Source organism: Apteryx mantelli, chromosome 23 (assembly GCF_036417845.1).
Source record: "Apteryx mantelli isolate bAptMan1 chromosome 23, bAptMan1.hap1, whole genome shotgun sequence".
Lineage (NCBI taxonomy): Eukaryota > Metazoa > Chordata > Aves > Apterygiformes > Apterygidae > Apteryx > Apteryx mantelli.
The window spans coordinates 1,537,493-1,560,415 of record NC_090000.1 but is presented as its reverse complement, the minus strand read 5'-3'; the positions used below and the strand labels follow the sequence as shown (position 1 = coordinate 1,560,415).

The 22,923-nt window shown below is 60.2% G+C and overlaps 1 protein-coding gene across 2 annotated transcripts; it reads left to right on the top strand.

Annotated features, from left to right (window-relative positions):
- Positions 1–200: 200 nt before the first annotated feature.
- On the top strand, positions 201–22,864 carry PCSK7 (proprotein convertase subtilisin/kexin type 7). Of its 2 annotated transcripts, none has more exons than XM_067310285.1 (16): positions 201–253; positions 2,040–2,534; positions 3,181–3,315; positions 3,835–4,000; positions 5,924–6,014; positions 6,917–6,971; positions 8,943–9,081; positions 10,113–10,213; positions 14,558–14,725; positions 15,849–15,956; positions 16,915–17,017; positions 19,551–19,707; positions 19,868–19,962; positions 20,234–20,327; positions 20,629–20,746; positions 20,986–22,864. In XM_067310285.1, the coding sequence occupies exons 2-16, from the start codon at positions 2,052–2,054 to the stop codon at positions 21,394–21,396; spliced, it is 2,424 nt and encodes an 807-aa protein (XP_067166386.1). In that variant the 5' UTR covers positions 201–253; positions 2,040–2,051; the 3' UTR covers positions 21,397–22,864. The 2 variants fall into 2 exon arrangements, with proteins under 2 accessions (XP_067166386.1, XP_013814316.2); XM_013958862.2 differs by lacking the exon at positions 201–253 and adding an exon at positions 970–1,888.
- The last annotated feature ends 59 nt before the right edge of the window (positions 22,865–22,923 follow it).

Here is a 22,923-nt window from a genome sequence, read left to right as displayed (position 1 = left end):
GGCCGCGGCAGCAGAGCGGCGCCGCCTCCACCGCGCGCCGCCCTGGCGGAGGGGAGGAGGCGCCGCCGCCTCCGGACGCGGGGCGGGGCGAGAGGCGGGGCGAGAGGCGGGGCGGAGGGCGGGGCGGGGCGGGCGCAGCGCCCCCTGGCGGCGCGGCGCGGCGCGGCCGGACGTGACGCAGCTGTCAGCGGCCGCGGGGATCCGGCAGCGGCAGCGGCACCGGGGCCGCCTCGGCCCATGCGCGCCCCGCCCGGTGAGCGCCGGCGGGGACCCGGGGGGCCGGGCCGGGGGGGGGGGGCACCGGGGCAAGGGGACACTTGGAGACACCGGGGGACACCCGGAGGGGGACACCCGGGCCGGGGACACCGGGGGCCGCCCCGGAGGAGCGGCAGGATGGGAGCCCCGGGGCCGGCGGGTGACGCTTTGGGGCCCGCGGGGACCGGGGAGGCGCCGGGAGGCCCCCGGCCCGGCGCCCGCTGCGCGGCTAATCGTTAACAGCGCGGTTAATCATTGATTCGCCTCCCTCCGGGGCAGCCAAGATCCCAGGGGACTTTCCGGGATTAAACTCCACCCGCTGGAGCCCAGCGCCCGGCGGGTGCCGGCCCCGGGTCGCCCCGGCCGGGGTTTCGGTCCCGCGGGGGTCGGGGGTGAGCGGGACGATGGGCCGCGGCCTGGCGGGGCGCCTGGAGGCGCCGCGCTGGGAAGGCGGCTGGAGCGACCCCTCGCCTGCCGCCGCTCCGAGGCACCTGCCCGGCACGAGGCCGGACGCGGAGCGAAACGCCCATGTCCCGCCGCCGCGCGTGTCCTCGGGAGCGGGGCCGCGGCCGGAGGAGCCCCGCTTCCCCGGCGCCCGCGGGGCAGGCGTGAGTCCTGCCTCGGGCTGTCACGCCAAGCGAAGGGGCAGGAACGCGCTGTGCCCTGCCTGAAACGCTGCCCAGCAATAGCTGATTTGCCTAATTAGTTCCTGAGGTTGGGCTGCCGTGATTCACGCTCCCGGCTGGCACCAGGCGTGTCTGCCCTCCTGAATTTCCCTGGCTCCTCGGGCCAGGTGGAGCTGGGCGTGCTGCGTCCATCCCATTTAACTCCAGGGCTTCAGCGCGTTGAGTTGCTCTCTGGAGGTGCCGGTGTCTCTCCGCTGAGCGTAAAGGAAGCGATGGGCAGTTAGAGCGGGTGGGTTGGGGAGAAAGATCTGGGCCTTGGTCTCGTGGTGTCTGACAGGAACTGCAGCTGGTGAGTTGACTTAAAAAAATGAGCAGGAGAGGAAGACGCCTGGGGTAACCGCTAACACCAGACCCGTGGGGCGACCTGCGGCTCTGGGCAGGGCTGGGATGCACCGGTGGGTGCGTGAAGTGACCTGGGCTGGATATGGGGGGCACTTCACCCCACTGCAGTCCCGGCGCTTTGGAAGGGGGCGTTGAACCGGAGGCTCTCAGAGGGTGCTGACAATTCAATGGTGGGTGGAAAGCAGGTTCCTCCAGGCACGTATGTGGTGAGGAACAAGTTCGGTGGGACTCCCCGGAAGAGGAACTGGTTCTCAGATGTGGGCATCCCACGCCGCATGGCATTTCTTGTGAGGTTTGCTTCGCGGGGAGCTGCACGCCAGTAGTCTCATGCGCGTTTTCTGCAGCGCAGCCTGGGACGTGGCAAGAGACGGAAGCAGCCTCTCTTCCGCCAGTCAGAAGTGCCGGCGCTCACAAGGGAGCAGGGTCGCGTCTGGCTGTGGGACGGGCCTGCCCCCGCGGCCGTGATCCCAGCGGGCAGGGCGGGCAGTTACTGCCTTTGCCAGGGACAGTCATTTGGTCTCTGCCTGGCCTGGGGGCGGCCTCCCAGCGTGACGTGGTTAGGAAGGAGCTGGAGGTACTGCTGGTGCGGGAACCGTGTTGGCAAGGTATGGTGATGTTTCCCTGCCAGGAGGTCTTTGCTGTGCCGGGGGCTTGGTGGCAGACCCAGGTCCTGGTGTGGCCGGACGGGAGCCGCGGGGCTTAGTGGGATGTTCAGGAGAGGCTACGGCTCTCACCCTTGCTCCTCGCTGTCTGCAGCCCACCTGTCTGATGCCGCACTGGAGGTGGAGGGTGCCGCTATGGAGCGCAGGGATGGAGGCCACACTCTGTATCCACACGTGCCTTTGGCTGAGTGCAGCCTGGATCCCCCTTGTTTCACCACACGGACTCTCCCGCGCTGCAGAGCTCGCTGCCGGCACTGACAGCCGGGGCACGGCTCACAGGCACGGCAAGCTGGCGTGGGCCGTGAACTTGGACGTGCCAGAGGAGGAACTAGAGCAGCGGGCGGAGGAGCTGGCCCGGACTGCGGGGCTGGTGAACATGGGCCGCATTGGGGAGCTCAAGGGCCATTACCTCTTCACCTATCAGCCCGACGGCCACATGGCCCCCGAACCCGAAGCAATAAGGAGGTCGGTGGACGCTTTATTTGCACAGCACGACAGCGTGCGGTGGCACTCGGAACAGAAGCTTCTGAAACGCTCCAAACGCAGCCTGCACTTTAATGATCCCAAATACCCCCAGCAGTGGCATCTGGTGAGTGGTCTCCCTGCTCCTTTCTTGCTAGCAGCCCAGTTGTCCGTGTGGTTACGAATGGGCTGTCACGCAGTGGGCAAAATGGTGACTAGCTGCCCTTGCAGCGAAGAGCGAGCTTGCCAAGAGCTCACCCTGCGCTCTGTGTGCTGGCGCACCAAGGGCAGGGGACTGCTCCCGCGCGCAGCGGTAGTGCCGGGGTAGGGAGAGGCGTTTCTGTTGCAACAGACGCCTCTTGCTCTGATGGAAACAGGCAGGTGGGGGGGCAACGCAAGCCCCCGCACTGGCTAGGCAAAGCTGCGCGCAGAGGCAACCCCCTGCCCTGTCTCACAGCAGCCCGGCAGCTCTCCCAGCCGAGGCCGAGGTGGCGTGCAGCCAGCTGGAGCACGCTGGCTCTTCGGTTAGCAGGCTGCAGCACGCTATTTGTCCTGCAGCGCTTGCACTCCGCTCAGTGGCCTGAGCCACCGTTGCTCACTGTCTGCACTGAAAAAACTTTAGTGACTGTCCCAGGCTGCTTCCTGCGCTCCCAGCCTTGCCCCGGCCCCACACGTTGTAGCCGGAGTGCCTGAAAGGTCTCGGCACCCCTTTCCTCAGAGCTGACCCACTGCTCTGCTTTCGCTCTCCTCTCACTCTTCTTTCTGGTGCTTAGAATAACCGGAAGAGCCCCGGGAAGGACATCAACGTCACAGGCGTGTGGGAGCGCAACGTGACGGGGCACGGCGTGACGGTGGTGGTGGTGGACGACGGTGTGGAGCACACCATCAAAGACATACAGCCAAATTACGTGAGTGCCGGCTCTGCGGTGGGAGGGCACGAGAGCAGACTGGCCGCTCGGCAAGGCAGCCTCACGCTGGGGGCACGGCTTGCGCAGGCCTCCAGCTGCCTGATGAGCACAGCAGGAGCTTGTCGGTGCCCAGCTGCAAAGGGAGCCTGACCCAGGCTGTCACCCTGGGCTTGGTCTGGGCAGGAAGTGCCAGGGAGTGCAGACCTTTTCCTGGGAAGATTTTATACCCAAGTGGCAGGATTACCAGTGTTTGTACCCTGTGCTCTTCTGGTAGGAGGCTGCTTAAGGCACAAGACCTGGTGTCCCCCTGGTCTGCAGCACATTGCTGAAGCTGCTTCTCTCGGTCCCTCTCCCACAGCAGTAGATAAGAGTCTTGAGTTGCAGCCCTGTATGGATGTAGTCTCCAAGTTCTGGTGGCTCCCAGGCTGGGTGGTAGGCCTCATAGCACGCTTTTATGTCCTGCTTTTCCTGAGGAGAGAAGAGCGGAGCCCTGAGTTGTGACTGTGGGTGTGTTTTCAGAGCCCAGAAGGCAGCTATGACTTGAACTCCAATGACCCTGACCCTATGCCTCACCCTGACGAAGAGAACGGCAACCACCACGGGACCCGCTGCGCAGGGGAGATTGCTGCTGTGCCAAACAACAGCTTTTGCACCGTGGGAGTTGCCTACGGCAGCCGCATTGCTGGTAAGCGTATGCTGTGGCACCCCGACACGCTGAGCTTGTGCCTCGCTTGTCTCATCTCCTGCTCCGTGCTGCCAGGGCACTGCTCCTCGGAAGGGCTGGCTCTGACCAAGCCCCATGACCAAGCGGCTCTGAGTCAGCCGGGGCTCTGCTCAGACTGGTTTGTCTGTCTGAGGGAGGAACCAGCATCCACCTGAGCTGCTTCCAGAGGAGCCATTTCCTGGCAGTGCGGGAGAGGTGTGTGTTCGAGGAGCTTTTCCACTGTACTGCCCGCACACCGCTTGCCCAGCTCGCAGAGCTTGTGGCACACCCACACCCTTACCACACAGTCCAAGCCGAGCGAACGTGCCCGGCTGCAGCCAGGCAAACACATGCCTGTTCTGGTGCAGAACCGCAAGTTGCTTCTGGAGGAGCCTGGGAAGCAAGCGTTTCCCATCCCCTCACCGTCCCCGGGCCCTTGGTCTCAAGTCTGTCTCCTGCAGATGGACGGGGAGCAAAGGTCTGGCTGCACATCTGTCCTGTGCAAAGCCAGGGAACATGCCACTGTGGCCTTGGCGGTCTCTGGAGCTCTCACACTCCTTCACAGAGGGAAGTGAGATCTCCATGCCCAGCAGGATGCGTCCTTGGCGGAGCCCAGGACGCCGGGGATGTGATTCTCCCTGCACTCGGCAGATGGTGCCACGTTCCCTGTAAAGAGCGCCAGTCCCCTGTAGCAGCAGGGCCGGAGAGCAGGGTGTGCCCTGGGGTGCTGGTAGGATGCTGAGGGCATGGAGCTCGCCCGAGGGCACCGAAGGCAGCCGTGCGCCCGTGCCCAGCTCACGGCTCTCTCTGTACCTCCCCCTGCCCGGGCGCGTCCCCGGCAGCCACCCAGGCCACGGCACAGGGAGAGTCCCTGCGCTCCGGGCTGCCTGGGAGGCTGTGGACAGGGACTGCTGCAAAGCCAAGCTGGCAGAAGGAAACATGAACTCGTGGTTTAAACTGCAGCACTGGGAATAGGGAGGGTTTGACCCTGGCTCGGGGAGGCGGGACCTGGCACTTCCGTGGCCTTCAGCTCGGTATCGCCAAAGCTGTGCTGGGCCTGGCGGGGCGGCTGCCGTGGGGCAGCCTCGAGCTCTGGGTGGGGCAGAGAGTGCCAGGCTGGCGTGTGCTGCCGTGGGGCAGTGCTGGAGCCAGCGCAGTGCCAGCCGGGCAGGGAGAGCCGGCACATCCCTACCTGGGCTGCTCAGCTCCTCCATGGGGGAAGATTAGGATGTGGCAGTAAAACGCTGCCACATGTGCTGTGCCAGCAAGAGCAGAAATGAGTGGGTGGCTGTACTGTTTAATTGAGATGTGTGCCTGTTTCCCATTTGTAACATTCTTTGCCAGCCTAAACTGTGATACAAAATTGTGTAATTATCAACTGTTTGGGTCACTGAAAACTCAGCTTTAAGCCTTCATTTGTTCTCTTGGGGAGGTGGGCTTGCCCTGCTGGCCTGAGCACAGTAACAGGGATGTCCTACATCTCTCAGGCCCTTCCTCAGCAGGCAAGTGAGGGTGAGACATGAAGAAGCCTGTGGAGGGCAGTGGGGAGGGCTCGGGGGTGCCCAACTGGTGGCTGGTTGTGCTGCCCCGTCACCAGCTTGGTTCTAGCAGTGGGACTGGAGTGCTCATGGGCTGGGGTTGCAGCCTAGCAGAAAAGCTGTGTCTGAAAGAGGATGTGGAGCACTGAGATCCCAGGCTGTGCGTGAGGATGTCCCTGCAATCTTGGACCCTTGTTTGAATCCCGTCCCTACAGTCTTATCTCTGGTTACAGCTCCGGGAGAGCTGGTTTGGTCAGGCTGGGAGAGTGAGTGTCCCCGGCGTGAACCTGCCGAGGAATTTGCTCACACTGTTTATACAGCTTGCTTTGATCCCTTTTGGTCGTGTTGGTTGTCCTTTGTCCTGCAGGCATCCGAGTGCTGGACGGGCCCCTCACCGACAGCATGGAGGCCATCGCCTTCAACAAGCATTATCAGATCAATGACATCTACAGCTGCAGGTGAGCGCCAAGGCAGGCTCTGCCCCGAGAGCCCGTGCAGGGAGCCGGGCCGCACCAAGGCGCAGTGAAAGGCCCTGCACCCCGCCTTGCCTTGGGGCAGGGTCGCAGCCGTTGTCCGTGTCCGAATGCTCACAGCGGCTCCTCTCCTCTTGCTGTCCCAATTAGCTGCCCCGTCAGGGGGCACCAAAACCAGGGCTGCCTTTCTGCGGCGTGTGTGTTTGCTTTCAGCGGTAGGCACACCGCCAGGCTGCGCGGTGGCAGCTCCCTGTGCTCTCCCAGGGCACAGTGCAGGTGCCCTGCTCCCCCAGGGCAGGAGTGGGAAGGCCTGGCTCGGTGCCCGCCTGTGCCCTGCCGTCAGCCTTTCTCAGGGTCTGTGCGCAGCTGAACTGGGACAGGGTTTCCACCAGGCACGTGAAGGCAGGGCTCTTTATTACTGCTATTGAAAGTAATGTCAATGTTCCCATTACTGGAGAGCTGGACTGAGCTGTGTGTGGTGCCTGTGGTTAGAAAGTCTTCTTCTGTGCATTACTCCAGCACCTCCAAGAGACTGGCTGTGCTGAAGGGACACTGTGCCCCACAGCATGCCGGAGGGACAGGGGTCAGGGACCCCTGGCTGAGCGGTGTGACGGGGACTGGAATGTGTGGGAAGCTGGATGCTAAAAAAAATCAAACATTTTGTCCACTGGAATCTGCCCCAGGGGCACAGCACAAACACGATGGCCAGATCCCAGCAGTGAGGGGCCAACCTGACAGACGGGAAAGTACAGCACCCTCAGATCTGCGTCACGGTGCTGGGAGTAACTGGTGACTGCTCATAGTTCACTCTAGTGGCAAACTAACAGGAGGAAGCATCGCTGTCTGCGACTCTTGGGGCTGATACTTCATGGTGTTTCTCTTTGCAGCTGGGGTCCAGATGACGATGGGAAAACTGTGGATGGCCCCCATCAACTGGGAAAGGTATAAAACAGTTCCAGCAGCCCAGGTCAGCCCCCGGCCTGGCCCTGTAGTGCTTGTGGTTTCTTGCCTGCCTGAACAGGCGAGGAGGGGTGTTGCTGTGGTGCAGCACACATTTGCTTGCTTCCATCGCTGCCAGCGGAGGTGTTGCATGTTGCTGTGTGGTGGGGAGAGGTGACGTTGCTGCAGGAGGGCAGTGCTTAGGCAGAATTAGATGAGCTCTTCAAGGAAAGGCTGTGATCTTATCAGGAAAATGCTGCACTTTTTGCAACCTGTGGGATTATTCTGGCACCTTTTGCAACCTAAGGGATGCTCTCCACTCAGGAGACCAAACATTCCCAACGCTAAGGGGTGGTTCACAAGGCAGGGAACGTGCCTTCAAATGCTGGGAGTAAGGAAGGGGTTGGGGAGATGGCTGCGTTTGCACTGAGTGGGACTATGGCGGGGGGGAGCAGGAGGACTGCTCTGCAGAGTCCATGTGCACTGGGGTGACTGAAAGGCTCCTGGGGACTGCAGTAACTTTGGGACCGGCGCCTGTTTGCACCCCAGAGCAGCAGGGGGAAATGTGCAGCATCACACTCCGGACTAGCAACCCCTTTCTTTAGGCAGCAAGAATGTGTTGCTCCTCTCCCTGCCCGGCTGCTCCAGGAAGGTGCTGCCTACTCGCAGAGCCCTTCCTGCAGAACCTCCTGCAAAATGCGCCCAGCCTGCCTGTGCTTGCCTCCCGCTGCCCAGCTGCTGCAGCGAGGGCTCACTCGAGGGAGCCCCAAAACTGACACTGCATTGCTCGTGGGATGCGATTCTGCTTGATTTCTGTTTCGCTTGGCAGCCTTTTGCTGTATTTTTCTAACCACAAGATAGCAGTTACTGTGCTGTTCAGAGTTATGCTGACAACTGAGGTATCAGTTCACTATGACAAATGGCTTCCAGTTGCGCAAGTTAATTTATTCTCTTCTGCATGCAGAGACAGCCGTAACAAGCTCTGAGACACAGAGCACAGGCAAAGCTTGCTTTAAACCAGCAGAGCATCTGAAGGGCTTTTCTGGCCAATGCAGTGTGTGCCTTTACCTGCCGAAGGGAGGGCAGAGGAGGAGGGTGTGCTTCTAGCAGGCCTTGCTCATCCATCAGACACGTGTCCTTTGTCTGGGCAGGGATGACGTCTGCGCAAGGTGTCAGCCTGGAAATGAGCTTCCCAAGCGGCGCTGATGTAGTTGTGTTTCTCAGCAAAGGGAAGCCCGAGTGTATGTGGGGCTGTGGACTTACAGAAGGGCAATAGCCACATCTGTAGGTAGCCTCTGTCAGCAGCAAAGCGTTGATGCTACAGCAAAGCCAATTCCAGAGTGAACCCTGCTGGGCGTGTTGTGTTTCCTCTGGAGTTCAAAATCTGGTCAGTCTTTATGCCATGGTTGCTTGAAAGGTTGCTTTTCTTCTTTTTTTTTAATGCAGAATCCACTTAAAATCATAGTAAACAATAGATAGGCTGTTCCCCAACTATGGTGTTGGCCGCATCCCTGCGTTTATAACACACTCATGCTGGAACCTCAGTGTCTGGTCAGGGCTTCAACAGACACAAATCCCTGACTCTGCGAGCCGGGTGAAGTACAGCCCGGAGGGGTTGTGGCTGGCCCTGCTGTCACCCCGAGTACTTGGCAGGGTTGGCTATTGAAGTCTTGGAGCAGGGATTCCAGTTCCTCACTGGAGATGCCAGGACACAGCTTTCTAGCACGTCCTGTGCCTGTGAGCACAGTGTACAGGGTTAACGCTTCCCCCTCACAGCCAGCTCAGGAGAGGAGCGTGCCTGCGTCCGTCCGTCCCTCGGTTAGCAGCGAGGTGCACTACGAGGTCTAGGAGAGCCCTACAGGCAGGTGGGCCAGCCGTGCCTTCTGGCAGAAACCCCCTGGTGTCAGCAGGGAAACGCGTGGGAAGGGGAAGCTTGTGTACCTGCCCTGAGCAGTGACCTTTTCTCCTCCACAGGCTGCCCTGCAGCACGGCGTGATAGCGGGTCGCAGAGGCTTTGGGAGCATTTTCGTAGTGGCCAGTGGCAACGGTGGGCAACACAGTGACAACTGCAACTACGACGGTTATGCCAACTCCATCTACACTGTCACGATAGGTGAGTGCCGGTGTGCACGCCTGTTGGCATAGCCCTGCTGCCTCGGGGAGGAGGCCTGCGCTAGCAGGCCGTGCTCTGCAGCTCAGGTCGCTGTCTCCTGCCCAGAGCCCTCCGGGGTCTTGCCACGCTGCAGTGACAGTCGCTGCTGTGCAGAGGAGGGAGCCTGCCAGGTGCCAGCTGCTCTGGGGAGCATGTGAAGAGAAGCCCCCGATGGCCCATTTGCAGTAGAGCATCCGCAGTTCCTTTCCATCTCGTTTCTTCCCAACATGGAAAAATGAGATCATCCCAAAAGTGCAAAACCTGCCCAGCCAGAAGCTAGCTGGATAGTGGGAATCTGTGGGAAAATGTCTGCCCTCCAGGACAGCACATGGCAGTGTGTAGAGGCGCTGGGCCACAGCCCTCAAGCCTGCAGTTTTCTTTGACCTGCAGAGCAGCAAGAGGCCAAAGAAATTCCTGCCTGTGTTCTGGCATCTATCACCAGGGGTTGTGACAGACACACTGCCCTGTTCAGGGAGTGACCTGAAATACAGCATTTCCATTATGTATGTTAAAAAAGAAACATCTAATCTATTTTCTTGAGAGCAGAAGCTACATGGGGGGTAGAAAATCTGTTTAATATTAAGCAGAGTGAAAGGTTATTTTTTGTGGCTGCCTTCCCTACAGATCTGCCAGCCATGAAAAATACGGGCTTGGGTCTGGTTTCCTTGCCCAGCTCCCAGGAGTTGGCCTTGTGAGGGCTTTGTCTCCGCTGGGGATGTTTGCACTGAAAGCAATCCCGGTGTGCTGGAAACCCTATCAAGCCGCAGTTGCACTCATGAAGCCGGGCTGGGACCGATGGGCTGAGAGTTAGCTTTTGCTCAAGGCCTGTCAAGAGAAGAGTCTATCCATGGGCAGAGACCATGGCAGCAGATGGGGAGTTCGTGAAGAAGCAAAGCTAGAAGACCAGACCCTCAGAGGCTCATCACCTTGCAGTTTCAGTGGTTAAAGTGAAAAGGGCTTCACACAATCTGATGCCTTCTGCTTTTTCACAGGCGCAGTGGACGAGATGGGCTCCATGCCGTTCTACGCTGAGGAGTGTGCCTCCATGCTGGCCGTGACCTTCAGCGGTGGGGACAAGATGATGAGGAGCATTGTGAGTACCGTGCAAGGCACACACCTTCCGCCGTGCTCTGCTGGCCACACCTGGCTGCAGAGCTGTAACAGCCCTGGGCGGACAAGGGACAAACCTCTGGCTCATCTGACTGCCACACAGCTGCCTTAGGTTTGTAGTTGGGCTCCTCCATGAGGCAGGGAATGAACACGGTTTTTAACTAGGTCCTGCATAAATAGTGCTCTGAGAGGGAGGTTCCTATTTTTGGTTGTTCCCCCCATTGTTACCGTCTGTCAGCCTGTAACTTGCAGTGCACTGACCCTCTCTCAGCAACGACGTTCATGGGCACACTGAGTTGCTGGCCCCAAATGCAGATTTTGTGTGTGACATTTTTGCCTCCTCAAGTGCAGGTAGGATGTCAGACCCAAAGGACAGGGACTGCTTTTCCTTGTGTCATTGCCCTGTGCTGCTGGGAACTGTAGGGAGGCATCTTCTGGGATGGGGGCTGCTTGGATCACCCCTAAGACATTCCTCTGCACTGTGTCCCTGGGAATGTCACCTGGGGACACTGGTGACAGCTGGCGAAAGGGGCTCTTCATCTCACCTGTGTGTGTGCCCCGTTTGCACAGCAAGCTGGGAGCCTGCAGCGAGAATCTGGTGCCAACGCTCGCTTTTCGGAAGGGAAGCCCACCCAGGGGCTGGCTGCGTCACAGCTCAGCTGGGCTCCGCTCAGGCTGTGGCACATCCTGCCCAGCTGTCCTGTGTCACCTCTGCACTGAAGGAACGTGAGAGCACAGGCAAGCGCTGGGGGCTAGGAGCAGCATCGGGCTCTTTAAACTACTTGGCCACATCTCTTTCTCTGCTCTGGAATGTGTCATCTCCTAGCTGACTTTTTCAGAATATTTTTATCAACTTTTCCTTCTTTTGCCAAAAAATGACTTCTTGTCAACAAAATGTCCTTTCTCCCTGAGCCAAGCAGCCAGGCCTGTTTTAACCAGCCCCAGGCCTGACCCAGCGTGTTCCTCCCATGGTCCTGGTGCACTCAGAGGGCTGTCAGGCTAACCAGCCCCTGTGGCTCTGTGCTGCCCCGTCCTGTGGGGCCACCAGGGATGGCAGAGCCCAAGCCACCATAGGGCCACTGGGTGTAAACGTCACTAGCTCCCAGGCCTGAATGTTTGGGATTGGGTTGTCCAGGACTTGGCAGGCACCAGGAGGGTGTCCCATCGGGACAGGCAGTTCCCAAAGGCACGCTGCTTTTGGCCTTTCCTGGCCAAGCAGACGTGGCAATGAATGCCCAGCGCAGGTCTGTGTCAGCCAAGGAGGGTCCCCGTCCAGATCCTGCTCAGGCAGTGTTTGTTAGGGGGTCTGTGTGTCCCGCACCCGGGCCTGATGGATGAAGGATGGTGTCTAGGGCGCTCCTGTGAGCTGGGAAGTGTGACTGCACCTCCGAGCCTGCCAGAGAGGAGCTAAATCCAGGCATGTAAAACAGGCTTCCCTGCGTTTTAGGTAAAGTAGGGGAACAGGGAGGGCCCAAGCAAGACAGGAGGAAGTAGAGGAACATGCCAGGGAACAGAGAGAGCCTGAGTTGCTCAGCTACCTGGTTTGTACAATATAATTTGTGTTACAACACAGCAAGCTCTTGCGCTGGCCCCTCGTGCAGTCCAGAACCAGCGCAGAAATCACTGTGTCTAGCTAGAGCGTGGCACAAGCTGCCTGGAGGAATGGCTCAGCTCTTGCAGCAGGGAAAGTAAAGCCCAGACTGGAGCTAATGTTTCCTTTCAGAAATAATTTGAGTTGTCCCAAGCTGGTTTGGAAACTACTGACACTAGGGAAAAAGGGAACAGCAGCCAAGTAAGGGCTCTACTGTACTTTTATCAGGAGTTATAGGTTTTCAGTTTTATGTGCAGCTTCCTGTAAGTGTGCTGCTGGTGAGATAACTTTGAAGGTCTCAAATGCCCCTTCATTTTGAATACTGGCCTTGTGCGACAATAATGCAAGTGCTGGTCTTCCCTCAGGGAACCAGAAGTAGATGCCATGCATAGCCTAAGAATTACATGTGCTGGAGAGCCATTCTTTTTCTTTGCAGTAATGTGATCGCTCCTGCAGTGAGCCTATGTCATGTTAAAACTCACACACCCCTTTTTCTGGAGGGTCGTCTTCTGTTCCTAAATGCCTTTTAATTGTGCTTCAGTGATGTCAGAGTTAACTTCTCAGCAGCTGCCTGCTGGGTTTCTTTCTTTCTCCAGACTATAAACTTTGTGTGGTTTCCTTAATGGGAAGAATTTAATACGGCTTCTGGCACTAGCTGCATTTCCTACTGAAAGTTTATGCTGCTTGGGGTGTTCTTTGTAGGATGTACAGTGTCCGAGTGCAAACTGTGGTTGTTAACAGCTGACAAAATGGTTTGGAGTCGAACATAGAAGGCAACAAAAACTGCAGCCTTGGCAATGCAGGATGTCTCCCCACTGGGAGCAGAGGGGGATGGACGCATTCGGTTTACAGCGAGATGGTGTGCCTCCAGCACGGCAAGGAGCAAACAAGGCACAGTTTGGGAATCTCCCCAATGCCTCTTTTGAGGCTCTGTAGGCTCCTGCGCAGTCCTGTATGATCTCTCTGCGGAGGCCCAGTTGGGCTGGTGTGACTCTGTGGTCAGCGGTGAAGACAAGCCAGGGTTACATGGGGACAGCTGAAAAGCAGAACTTGCCCGTAAGGTTTCTTTTCTCCCAAATTGTAACCGCCTTGAGTTTCTCCCAAAGTTGTTTAGTTCAGGCTCAGCCCCTCTCTCTCTGCAAAGGAAACTATCTGCTTTCATGATTTTACACCAGGGACATGTCGTCCCTGAAACAAGGGTCTCCCAGGGATCTCTGTGGTGAGCTTGAGCTCCCTATAAATGCTGTTCCCTGGACAGCCGCTCTGCTCAACCTCTCAGCAGGCTGCTTGCATCCCCTCTCCCAGCACAGGGCGATACCTCTCAGTAAGGAAGCTGTGTTGTTTTCCAGCCTGCCTGGTACTGGTTTTTGTTCAGTACCCATGTCGTGGCTAGGAACTGCCTGGGAAATGTTTCCAGGCTTTTTAGCAACTACTCCCTGACTCTCTCCCCCTGCTGCTGCCCCGCTGTTGTTGTTGTTGTTCTGGTCTTGGCTGAGGGAGGATGACGGGATCTCTGGCTGCCCCTCCTGTCTCTGAGCCTGATCTCAGCAACCACAGAGAAAAGCCCGTGTGCTGCAAATTCCTCCCCACTGACTGGGGGGAAGTTTGCTGGTGCAGAGGAGATGGCTGGGACACTGACAGATTAGATGTGGTTCATGCAGGCCAGGGGCTTGGGACAACCTCCTCGTGTCTTAGCTCCAGAGGGGAAATCCGTGGGCATCCAATGATCCTTGTCTCCCTTGCTTTGTTTGAAAGCCTTGTACGCAGGGGACCAGAGTCTGGACGCCGGCCTCGGCGCGCTGCATTCACGCTGGGGCACTGCCCTGCTAACCCAGCTCGCCTCTCTCTGCCCTGGTTTCCGCGTGGTCGCACAGAGGCAGGGGGTGTCCCCACGGGCACTCAGCCACAGTCCCCAGAGGAGCGGGAGGCCTCAATTCCCTTCTGACGCAGCAGCTCTCCTAAGGAAGGGCATGAAGGTGCTGTGTGAGTGCCTGCATTCCCCCTTAAAGGCCTCCGCACATCCCGGCACGGTGCTGAGCACGGTGCGGGGAAGCCCAGCTGTTCAGCTCAGCAGTGCATGTGGCAATGTTCTCTGTGCCTGAGCCGTCGCGCTCTGATTCCTGCTCCAACGTCCTGACACCAAACCTCTCGCTCTTGTTCCCAGCCAGCCCTTGGGGGATCTCTTCCTCCTCACCAGGCTTGTGGTAGAGCAATAACAATTACATGAGTATTGCTGATCGTAACGCACAAGCAATAGCTCAGCACCACAGGGCTGTCAGGAAAACCTACCAGCTTGTGCACCATCCTGCACACTGCTGGGGGTGCTCAGGCAGTAAATTAGGACTCTGGCCTCCACATAGGGCCCCTGGGCTGCTCTCACTCACAACCCCTCTGCCATCTGCCTTGCTCTCTGCCAGGAGTGCAGCCCCTGGCCCTGTTTCTGCCCGTTGCATTTAGGCACTGCTCATTTCTTAGCTGTGTTGTGCCCCTCGCGCGGTGCAGGGGCAGTGCCCCTCTCTGGGCGCCCCTCTGGAGGCCTTTTGTTGGCAGTTGTGTCACAGGCCAGGCGTGGGCTGCCCACAGAGCTGGTGTTGGAAGAGCGCAGCATGGGGACGGGGCTGCACGCGTGGTTGCTCCAGCCCCTGGTAGCATGCACAGCAGTGACGTAGCCCAGCCACCCCAGCGTTGCAGCCAGTGGGCCTGACAGGAGACCTCTCTCCTCCTCTTTCTCCAAAGGTGACGACAGACTGGGATTTGCAGAAGGGCACGGGGTGCACGGAGGGCCACACGGGGACGTCAGCTGCTGCTCCTCTTGCAGCCGGGATGATCGCGCTGATGCTGCAGGTGCGGCCGTGTCTCACCTGGCGAGATGTCCAGCACATCATCGTCTTCACAGCCACCAAGGTGAGCTAACGGCCCTCCCTGCTGGCGCGTCTCCTACGGCTTCTCTTCAAGGATGCTGCAGGACGGCCGTGGCCCTGCTGTGCACATCCTTGTTTTGGTCTATCTGCCCCTCTGTAAATCTCTCCATCATCTGGCTTCTGGCAAGTGGATTGCATTTTCCCCTCACCCCTTGTTCCCTGCAGGAATGCAGCTGAGGCGTTTTCCTCTGTCATGATAACAAATGGGGTATTTGCTCCAGGAATGCCTCCATCTGCCAGTGTACAGGTCTTCCACAGGCTCACCATTCCTTGCCCACAGACACCAGGAGCGGGTGCATGTGCAGCGTGGCTGGCTGAGCCAAAGTGCTGGCGCGTGTCTCTGCAATGCCACCTGGCAGTCTGTGCGGTGGGAAAGCCAGGAGCTCTGCCATGCTCCGGCTGGTCCTTGCGCTCTCAAGAGAGTCAGGCTCTTGGAAACAGACATAACAGAGAGCTCAGCGGCAAACACAACCCTTCCTTTCGCTGGGCACTGCCTCTGGCAGAGCTCCAGCTGACCCACTGGGAGCTCGCTGTGGACAGGGGGAGTGGGAACTGGCTGGAGCTGTCCGAGTCGGCTTAGGGGCCGGGCTTCTTTCGTACCCCTCGGGGGAGTGGGAATTTACGTCCAGCTAATGTTATATATAAGAGAAAACTTGCTTTGGCACAGAGCAGTGTTTTCCACAACTGCAAGCCGGTGTTGCCAGAGTACTACAGCTCGATAAGTGATGGGACCCAGATCCATCCCCACCCAGCTCTTGTTGATTTAAGGGACCTGGTTCCTTCTCCCCAAGGCTTCTGCCATCCTGCAGACCGTGGTTTGGGCGGCAGGGGAAAAGGAGCAGCTGTGATGTTTCAGAGCAGAGGCATTTGTGCCCTTTCATGCTGCTTGATTTCCTTTCTGAGGAGCTGGGAAGCTTGTTTGTCCTGGGACATGTTTCAAACAAAGGTCAACCTGTTTCTTTCTAATAAGGCCATGTGGGCTTGCTTGCCTGCTGCTGCAGAATATTTCTGAGCCTCCTTCCCTCCTGGATGGGCTCCCCTCGCTCTGGGTTTGCAGGGCTGCCCATGTGCCCCAGGGTAACCACATGCCCCGCGTTTCCTTTCAGTACGAGGATCGTCACGCAAAGTGGGACGTCAACCAGGCCGGCTTCAGCCACAGTCATCAGCACGGGTTTGGCTTGCTGAACGCCTGGAGGCTGGTAAATGCTGCCAAGGTAATTCAGGGCCCTGTGGCCAGGCAAGCCCCACCATTTCCCCAGGGGCGCGTGGAGCAGACCCACGGCAGTGGCAGGGACTGTGCCTGCACTGGGAACAGCTGCCTACTGGTCCCTCGGCAAAGGGCAGAGCTCAGCACCGGTGGCGGTGACATTGTGGTAGTTCAGGGCCAGCGCTTCGGCCGTTGTCCCGCCAGGCCTCGCTACAAGGCTGCTTTTGGCATGAAGTAATGAGTTTTTCGGCAATGCCTGAAACCTGCCCCCGAGCTGCTGTTCTCTCAGCACTATATATAGCCATGGGCGAGAGCCTTGCTCTTGGGAGACGACAGCTCTGATTCATGGCTTGGGGAGTTTCATCAGCGGCCCCAACACCTTCTTCCCTGCGCACCGGGCTCCGGGAGGGCACCGTGCCCCAAGGCAACAGGCCGTTCTCAGCTGGCAGCTCCGGGCTCTGTGTCCTGGGGGCCGCTGGGGCTGCAGAGGGAGTTGCATGGTCAGAGCAGGCAGGGGAGTCCCCAGCTCTTCCTCCCTGTGCCCTTAACCACATGGAGATCAGGGCAGATCCCTTCGGCACTTCGTCTTCACCCGTGCATTGAGCACTGCCTCGCTGTGGATTTTCAGGCTGCTCCCCGTGCTTGCAGGGCTTTGGGGCTCGCACTCTTAGACGTGTGGCCCCTCCTCACCAGCCCTGCAGCACTTGCTCCAGCCGCTGCACACCTCCCTGGTTCGCGTGGCCCAGAGCAGCATTGCTGTAGCTCGGCCTGGGCCCTGTCCCCATCCCCCCCGACATGCTGCGTTTGGGCCTGAGCTGTTTCTAGAGCGTTAAGCTGTGCCCCCATCCACACACGGCAGGAGCATTACTGATGGGACTGGCTTGCCAGAGTGATGGGAGATTTAGAGGTAGATGTGCAGGGAGCGCTCAGCCTCGTACTGAATCCTCTTGCCTTTCCCGTGACAGATCTGGGAGTCCGTTCCATACCTCGCCTCGTACATCAGCCCTGTCCTGAAGGAAGGCAAGAGCATCCCGTTACTCCCGCAGGAGCTGGAGGTCGCGTGGAACGGTAAGAGCAGGTGTGCCATGCGAGAGCACGTGCTTGTGCACGCCACAGCCGGCCAGGCTGGCAGCCAGACAGGGCAGCAGTGCTGCTCGGGGCAAGCCCGGGGCTGCACGAGACCACGAAGGGGTTAAGTGTTGCGATGCCTGGGCTTTTTCCTCTCTGTTTCCGCTGCTCTGCCCCAGGGGATCTGTGCCTGTTGATCTGCGCCCCCTCCCCGCTCCCGCAGGATAACTCCATCCCATAGATTGATGTCTTTGAGGAGCCAGACAGGCATTAGCAAGCTCGGCCAGGCTGGGCCACAGCCAGACCTGTTCGCCTGGCTTTGACCATTTTAGGTAATGCTCCAGCTCCCGACTTGGCCTGCCGCTGTCCACATAAACAAGGCACTGCTCTGGCTGCTACCAGTGGGAAGGAGAGCTCTGCTCGGGGGCAGCCCAGCCCCAGGGCCCTTCCCTGACCCCCCAGCAGGGCCCGGCTCTCTGGCCACGCACAGCTGCTTCATGCGCCGGCGCTGCGGCCACCAGCCCTTTCCCTGTTGCACCTGGAGATGCCACCCCAAGTCTGCGCTGCTCAGGGCCTGGCCCTGCACCCCTCGCTGCCCCGGCTCCTGGCACCTCGGTACCAGGGGTTGGCAGCACCCAGAGGCCATTCTCCCAGGATAGAGGTCTCCCCGAAAAGAGTTTGGAGCACTGCAAACCCAGTGCCCCCCTCGCAGCTGATTCTGCCCTTTCTCTCCTTGCTGGCAGGCCGGGGAGATGCTGAGCAAGCTGTGGCTGAGCAGGCTATGGTCACATCGGAGTGCCGGGCAGAGGCACCCAGGCAGTGTCCGTGCTCTCCATCCCCGCCTGTCCATGTCCCGCGGGGCAGGCAGCGGGGCAGTCCAGCCCTGCCTGCACGCTGCTGCCGCAGGGCCCCAGCGCGGGGTGCAGGGACAGAGGAGTTAGTTAGCCCTCAGGCTGGCAGCAGCTTAGCCCTGCTCTGCCGGAGACCTTCGTACTCCTGGTGAGGGCTGCAGGTCAAGCAGCTCCTTTTGCCCTAAAAGGAGTTGGGAGCTGGAAGCTCGGCAGCAAGCAGAGTTGGGAAGAGGCAGAAAAGAGGCACTTTGGAGAAGTATGTGCAGAGGAATGTGTGGCCGGGGGCACTGCTGTCCCCCAGGTACCGCAGGACTGCCTCAGAGTTAACCCTTTCCCCGCGTGGCCCCAGGAGGCCAGCAAACGTGCTGGGCTGGCCACTGCAGGCAGGCTGCCCAGTCCGGGACGCGTCTGCCTCCTCGCTGGGAAGATGCTGGGGAGCACCCACCTGCCGCTGGGCCGGGGCTGCCTGGAGGGGGCTTGGCGGCTGAGCCACAGGCTGAAATCTGCTCTGAAACATGATGGGGTTTCCGGTGCTAGAATTAGCAGCTCTGGGGCTGCAAGCATCGGTGGGGCTGCGAATGGTTAGAGGTGGGACAGGGAGTCTGGACTCCAGGCTTCTCATCCCCCTCCTCTTTCCAAAGCTGGCTCCTGTATAACTGTGGGTTCAAGGCGACAGTCTCCAGGGCTGCAAAGAGCTAGCAGACCCGGGGTGGGAACAGCTTGGTGAGCGATGAGGGCTTCTTTCATCGCAGTGCTTAAAGCAGTCTCTGGGTGGGCTCCTGAACCCACAGGCTTTGAGCCAGGGCTAGAGGGGAGCTGGGCATGAGCAGGACTTCAGGGAGCTACAGGGCACAAGCGCCTTGGGGAGCAGCTGGGACCTGCTGGCTGGGCCCCGCTTGTGAAATGAGGCTTCAGCCGCAGGCAAGAGACTGCTGCTAAATGAGAGTGCGGGGAGGCATGTGTGTGCCTCCCTCCTTGTGCGCAGAGGAAAGCGTGGGCTCACATCCGTCTTCCTGCTCTTGGACGTGCTGGGAGAAGCCCAGGAGTCAGCTGTCCCTTTGCTAATGCTGCCCTTACCTTTCAGCCCTCCTTCCTCAGCAACTGCTCCTCGCCTCTTTCTCACCACCCTCTCTGTCCTGTCTGGTCCCTGCCGAGTTCAGGAGAGGGGACAGAGGGTGGCTGTGAGCAGAGGACAGCTGACATGGGGCCTCCTGTGCCTCCAGGCCGGGAGGACCCGACTTCCCTTGCAGAAGCCCTTAGGTACGTTGAGCAGCCCAAGCGTGACGAGCGCTGCGCTACACGGGGTGCCCGGTGTGGAGGGAGCCAGGCTGCCTCCCCCGTGCCCGGGAAGGAGCGTGCCAGGGCCCCTTTTCCCACACTAGCCAGGGAGGTATTGGGGTGGCTCTGCTTGTGGGAGGCAGGGACGCTCCTCGCAGAGCACGGACCGGGACCAGGCCTGGGAGCACAGCCCGGCTGTGCCGACGGGCACTTGGCAGAGCCCCCACTGCCATGGCTCCTGCCTCTTGGCTCTGGGTGACCAGAGGAACCGGGGCAGCTGTGAGGAGGCCGCAATGAGCATGTGTGTGTCCTATTAAGAGGCAGAGTGGCATGTTGAGGCTGGCTGGGAGCAGGGACTCCATCCCTGCCACCAGCCTCAGCACGCCCTGCATCCCCTTTCCCAGTCACCACCACCGACCTGGAGCTCTCCGGCATGAGAACCCTGGAGCACGTGGCAGTCACCGTCACCATAACCCACCCCCGCCGCGGCAACCTGGAGATCAGGCTCTTCTGCCCCAGCGGCATGATGTCCCTGATAGGGACCACCAGGAGCATGGACTCGTAAGCCCTGCGGGGGGACGGGCGGGCTGGCGAGGCTCACGCTGGGGAGCAGGATGCCCAGCCTAGCTGGCCCTGAGCAGGAGAGCCAGGACCTGCGTCTGGCCTCGCGGCTCAGGCTACGTTACGCTCTCATGGGTTATTTCTCCCCACCCTCTGGCAGGGACCCCAATGGCTTTGCTGACTGGACCTTCTCCACGGTCCGGTGCTGGGGCGAGGAAGCGCAGGGCACGTACAGACTCGTCATCAGAGACACTGGTGAGTCCCTCCCTTTGGGGTACCCCGGGGTCTCTCGGGGTGGTGGCAGCGTGGTGAGGCTGGGACTGGCAGTGGCACGCTGTGGCGGAGATGGAGCACCCCCGCTTAGAGGTGCCTGGCCAGAGTGCACCCAGGTCCCCCCGCTCCCAGCTCCGTGCCGTGTCCTGCAGAACTGCCGGCTCTGCAGCTGGGCTGCTGGGGGATCAGCCTTACATTGGGACACCTTGCTGGGCACGAGTTTCCCACTGGTGCAAGCCTCTTGTTTTCCCAGGGGATGAGAGCCTGAGGGCTGGGACCCTCAGGCAGTGGCAGCTGACCCTCTACGGCTCCTCCTGGTCCCCAGCAGAGATGAAGGAACGGCAGAGGTAGGAGACCACAACCCAGTACTGCCTCAGTGGGGAGGCAGGAGAAGGGCTAAGGGACATTATCAGAGCAAGCGCCTGAGCACACACTGCTTGGCTGGGGCAGCGTCACCACGAGGTGCGTGGCAGAGGGGAGCTGAGGGCTGCACGCAGTGGCTCAGTTGGCCGCGTCTGACCCAGGAGGGCAACCTTCTGCAGTGCAAAAGGCACTCCAGACCCTTCATGGGCATTTGGGACTCTCCCTGCACCTTTCCCTGGTGCAGCCCTGCCTGCAGGACTCTCACTGCGTGCCTCTGTCCGCCAGGCTGCTGGAGGAAGCCATGAGCGGGCAGTACCTAAACAGCAACTTCTCCCTGCCGTGCCCTCCGGGGCTGGAGATCCCTGAGGAGCAGCGCTACACCCTCACTGCTAACACCCTCAAGGTAAGCCTGCCCGTGGGCTGAGGAGAGGCACAGGGCCCCTGTCCGTCGGGTGCTGAAGCGTGGGGCTCCCCGACGCTCTGCAGGTGTGACTGGAGAAATGGGAACTGGCCAGTCCAGGCTGCGTCGCAGGTCCTCCTGGCGCTGCGTCCTCTCCGCTGGGCCGTGCTGGGTGACAGCGCAGGGCTCTGGGACAGACACAGGCTTTGTTTCTGAACGGGTCTTGTCCTCCACCTCTGCAGACCCTCCTGCTGTTGGGATGCTTTGCTGTGTTCTGGACCTTCTACTACATGCTGGAGGTTTGCCTGACCAGGAACAACGTGGGGCTTGACCTGACCTGCCACGGCTCCACGGCCTGCAAGTGGTACCAGCAGGGCGGGAAGCACAGAGCCCTGGAGAGCGGCCTGGAGATGGAGTCCATGCCGCTCTACGGGGAGAAGGATGCTGAGGACGTTGAGATGGAGTGTGAGCACCCGGGCCCTGCCCAGGAGGACGTGGGGGAGGAGGGGTCCTGGACCCCCAGCCACCCCAAGCTTCACAGCAGCAACAGAGCTGCAAACTTCCACGAGGCAGCTCCCACCGGAGCAGGGTACCTCAGCCAGGAGGCGACGGCCGAGCTCCTCTCAGATGACAGGGAGCACCAGCCTTGCTAGCTGGGGCTGGAGGCTCGGGCTGTCTCTCTCCCACCCGGTACGTCATTCCCAAGCACAGGGCAGCAGAGACTTCCTGAGCCACCAGGGACCATTGCTGTTTTGGCCTGTTGAAGCCGGTACTGGAGGTGGCTCAGCAAGAAGGAGAAAGACTGTTGGCGGCAAAAGGGAAGCTTCCCTTTCCCTCATTCTGGGAAACAAAGCAAGCCTTAAACCCCTTCCTAATGGAGCCTGCCCCGCAGCGACACTCAGGGCTTCCCTTCGAATGTGGAACGAGGCCCCGCACCGATGGTTCCCCGCTTCCTGGGCGTGTGGCGGCCGCTGAGCTGCTCCTCCTGCCTGGGCCTGCCTTGTGCGCGAGGCCCGACGACCCCTCTCCCCCGCGGCCGTGGGCGATGCCTGGCCCCTGCGGTGGCTTTGCTCAGGCCCACGGTGAGCAGCCCGCTCGGGCAGGGAGGAAGGAGGGGACGCCACGGCAGCTGCCCCGGCAGCAGCTGTGGGTCACTTCCTGAGGCTGAGGGAGGAGGAGGGCAAAGCCATCCCTGCTGCAGGGCAAGACCGGGACCTGCCTTAGCTCCCCAGGGCTGCCTGGGTCGGCCGGGAGGGGAGCAGCGGACTGGGAAGCCCCCAGCAGGCTCCCCGGCACAGGGGGGGCCTGTCTGTGTGTCCGCTGCACCCCAGGGGCTCTTCCACGTCGTCCCCTCGCTGGCAGGGGCTCGGGGAGCCCCGTGCACAGCCGGCTCCCGCGGCGCAGCAGCCTGGAAGAAAGGGTTGCTCTGAGCCTCATCTCTGCAGCGTGAGCCCTGGCACCTGCCCCTGCCGGCAGGGACCTCAGCACTGATGTTTCCTGCCCTGCTGGGCGGGAAGCTGGACAGTATCCACCAGTTACACCCAGCTTAGAAGCAGGAGCCAGTTTGCCTGGTTCCCACGGGCACTTGCTCTCTTTGCCCTCCGCTCTTCCCCTGCTCCCCTGCCGCCTCGTCGCAGGCACCAGCGGTCGTACAGTCAGGGAGGGAGAAGGGAGCAGCGCTTTCTCGACCATCCTGCTCACGCGGCGTCGAGAGCCCCCTCTGTCTCGCCCCCAGCTCCGCGTGCGCCCGAGCCCCAGGGGGGGCAGAGGGACGGGGCGTCCCTGCTCGCTGTCAGCAGCACCCACCGCGGCAGACGCAAAGGTGTGGCGGCGTGAGCTCACTGCGGCCGCTGGGCGTCTCGGCACGAGGCCCTCTGCCCCGCCGCTCGCTGGGGCACAAATTTGTGCCCAGTGTCGGGGAAGGACAAGACCGTGCAAGACGCCTGGTTTGGGCTGGGAGGGAGAGGTTCGAGTTGCTCTGGCAGTGGCTTGTCTGAGAGCACGGTTGGTTTGTCCATGTGTCTGTCTGGGTTTGTTGGTTTGTTTTTTTAAAGTTGGGGTTTGTTTTTTAAACGGCAAAGTCCTTTTGTGCAGCTTTCCAAATAAAGCCTCTGAAAAACCCTCCTCTGTCTGGTCCGTAGCTGCTCTGCCCTCCCAGGCCATTCAAGGGAGGGAAGGGC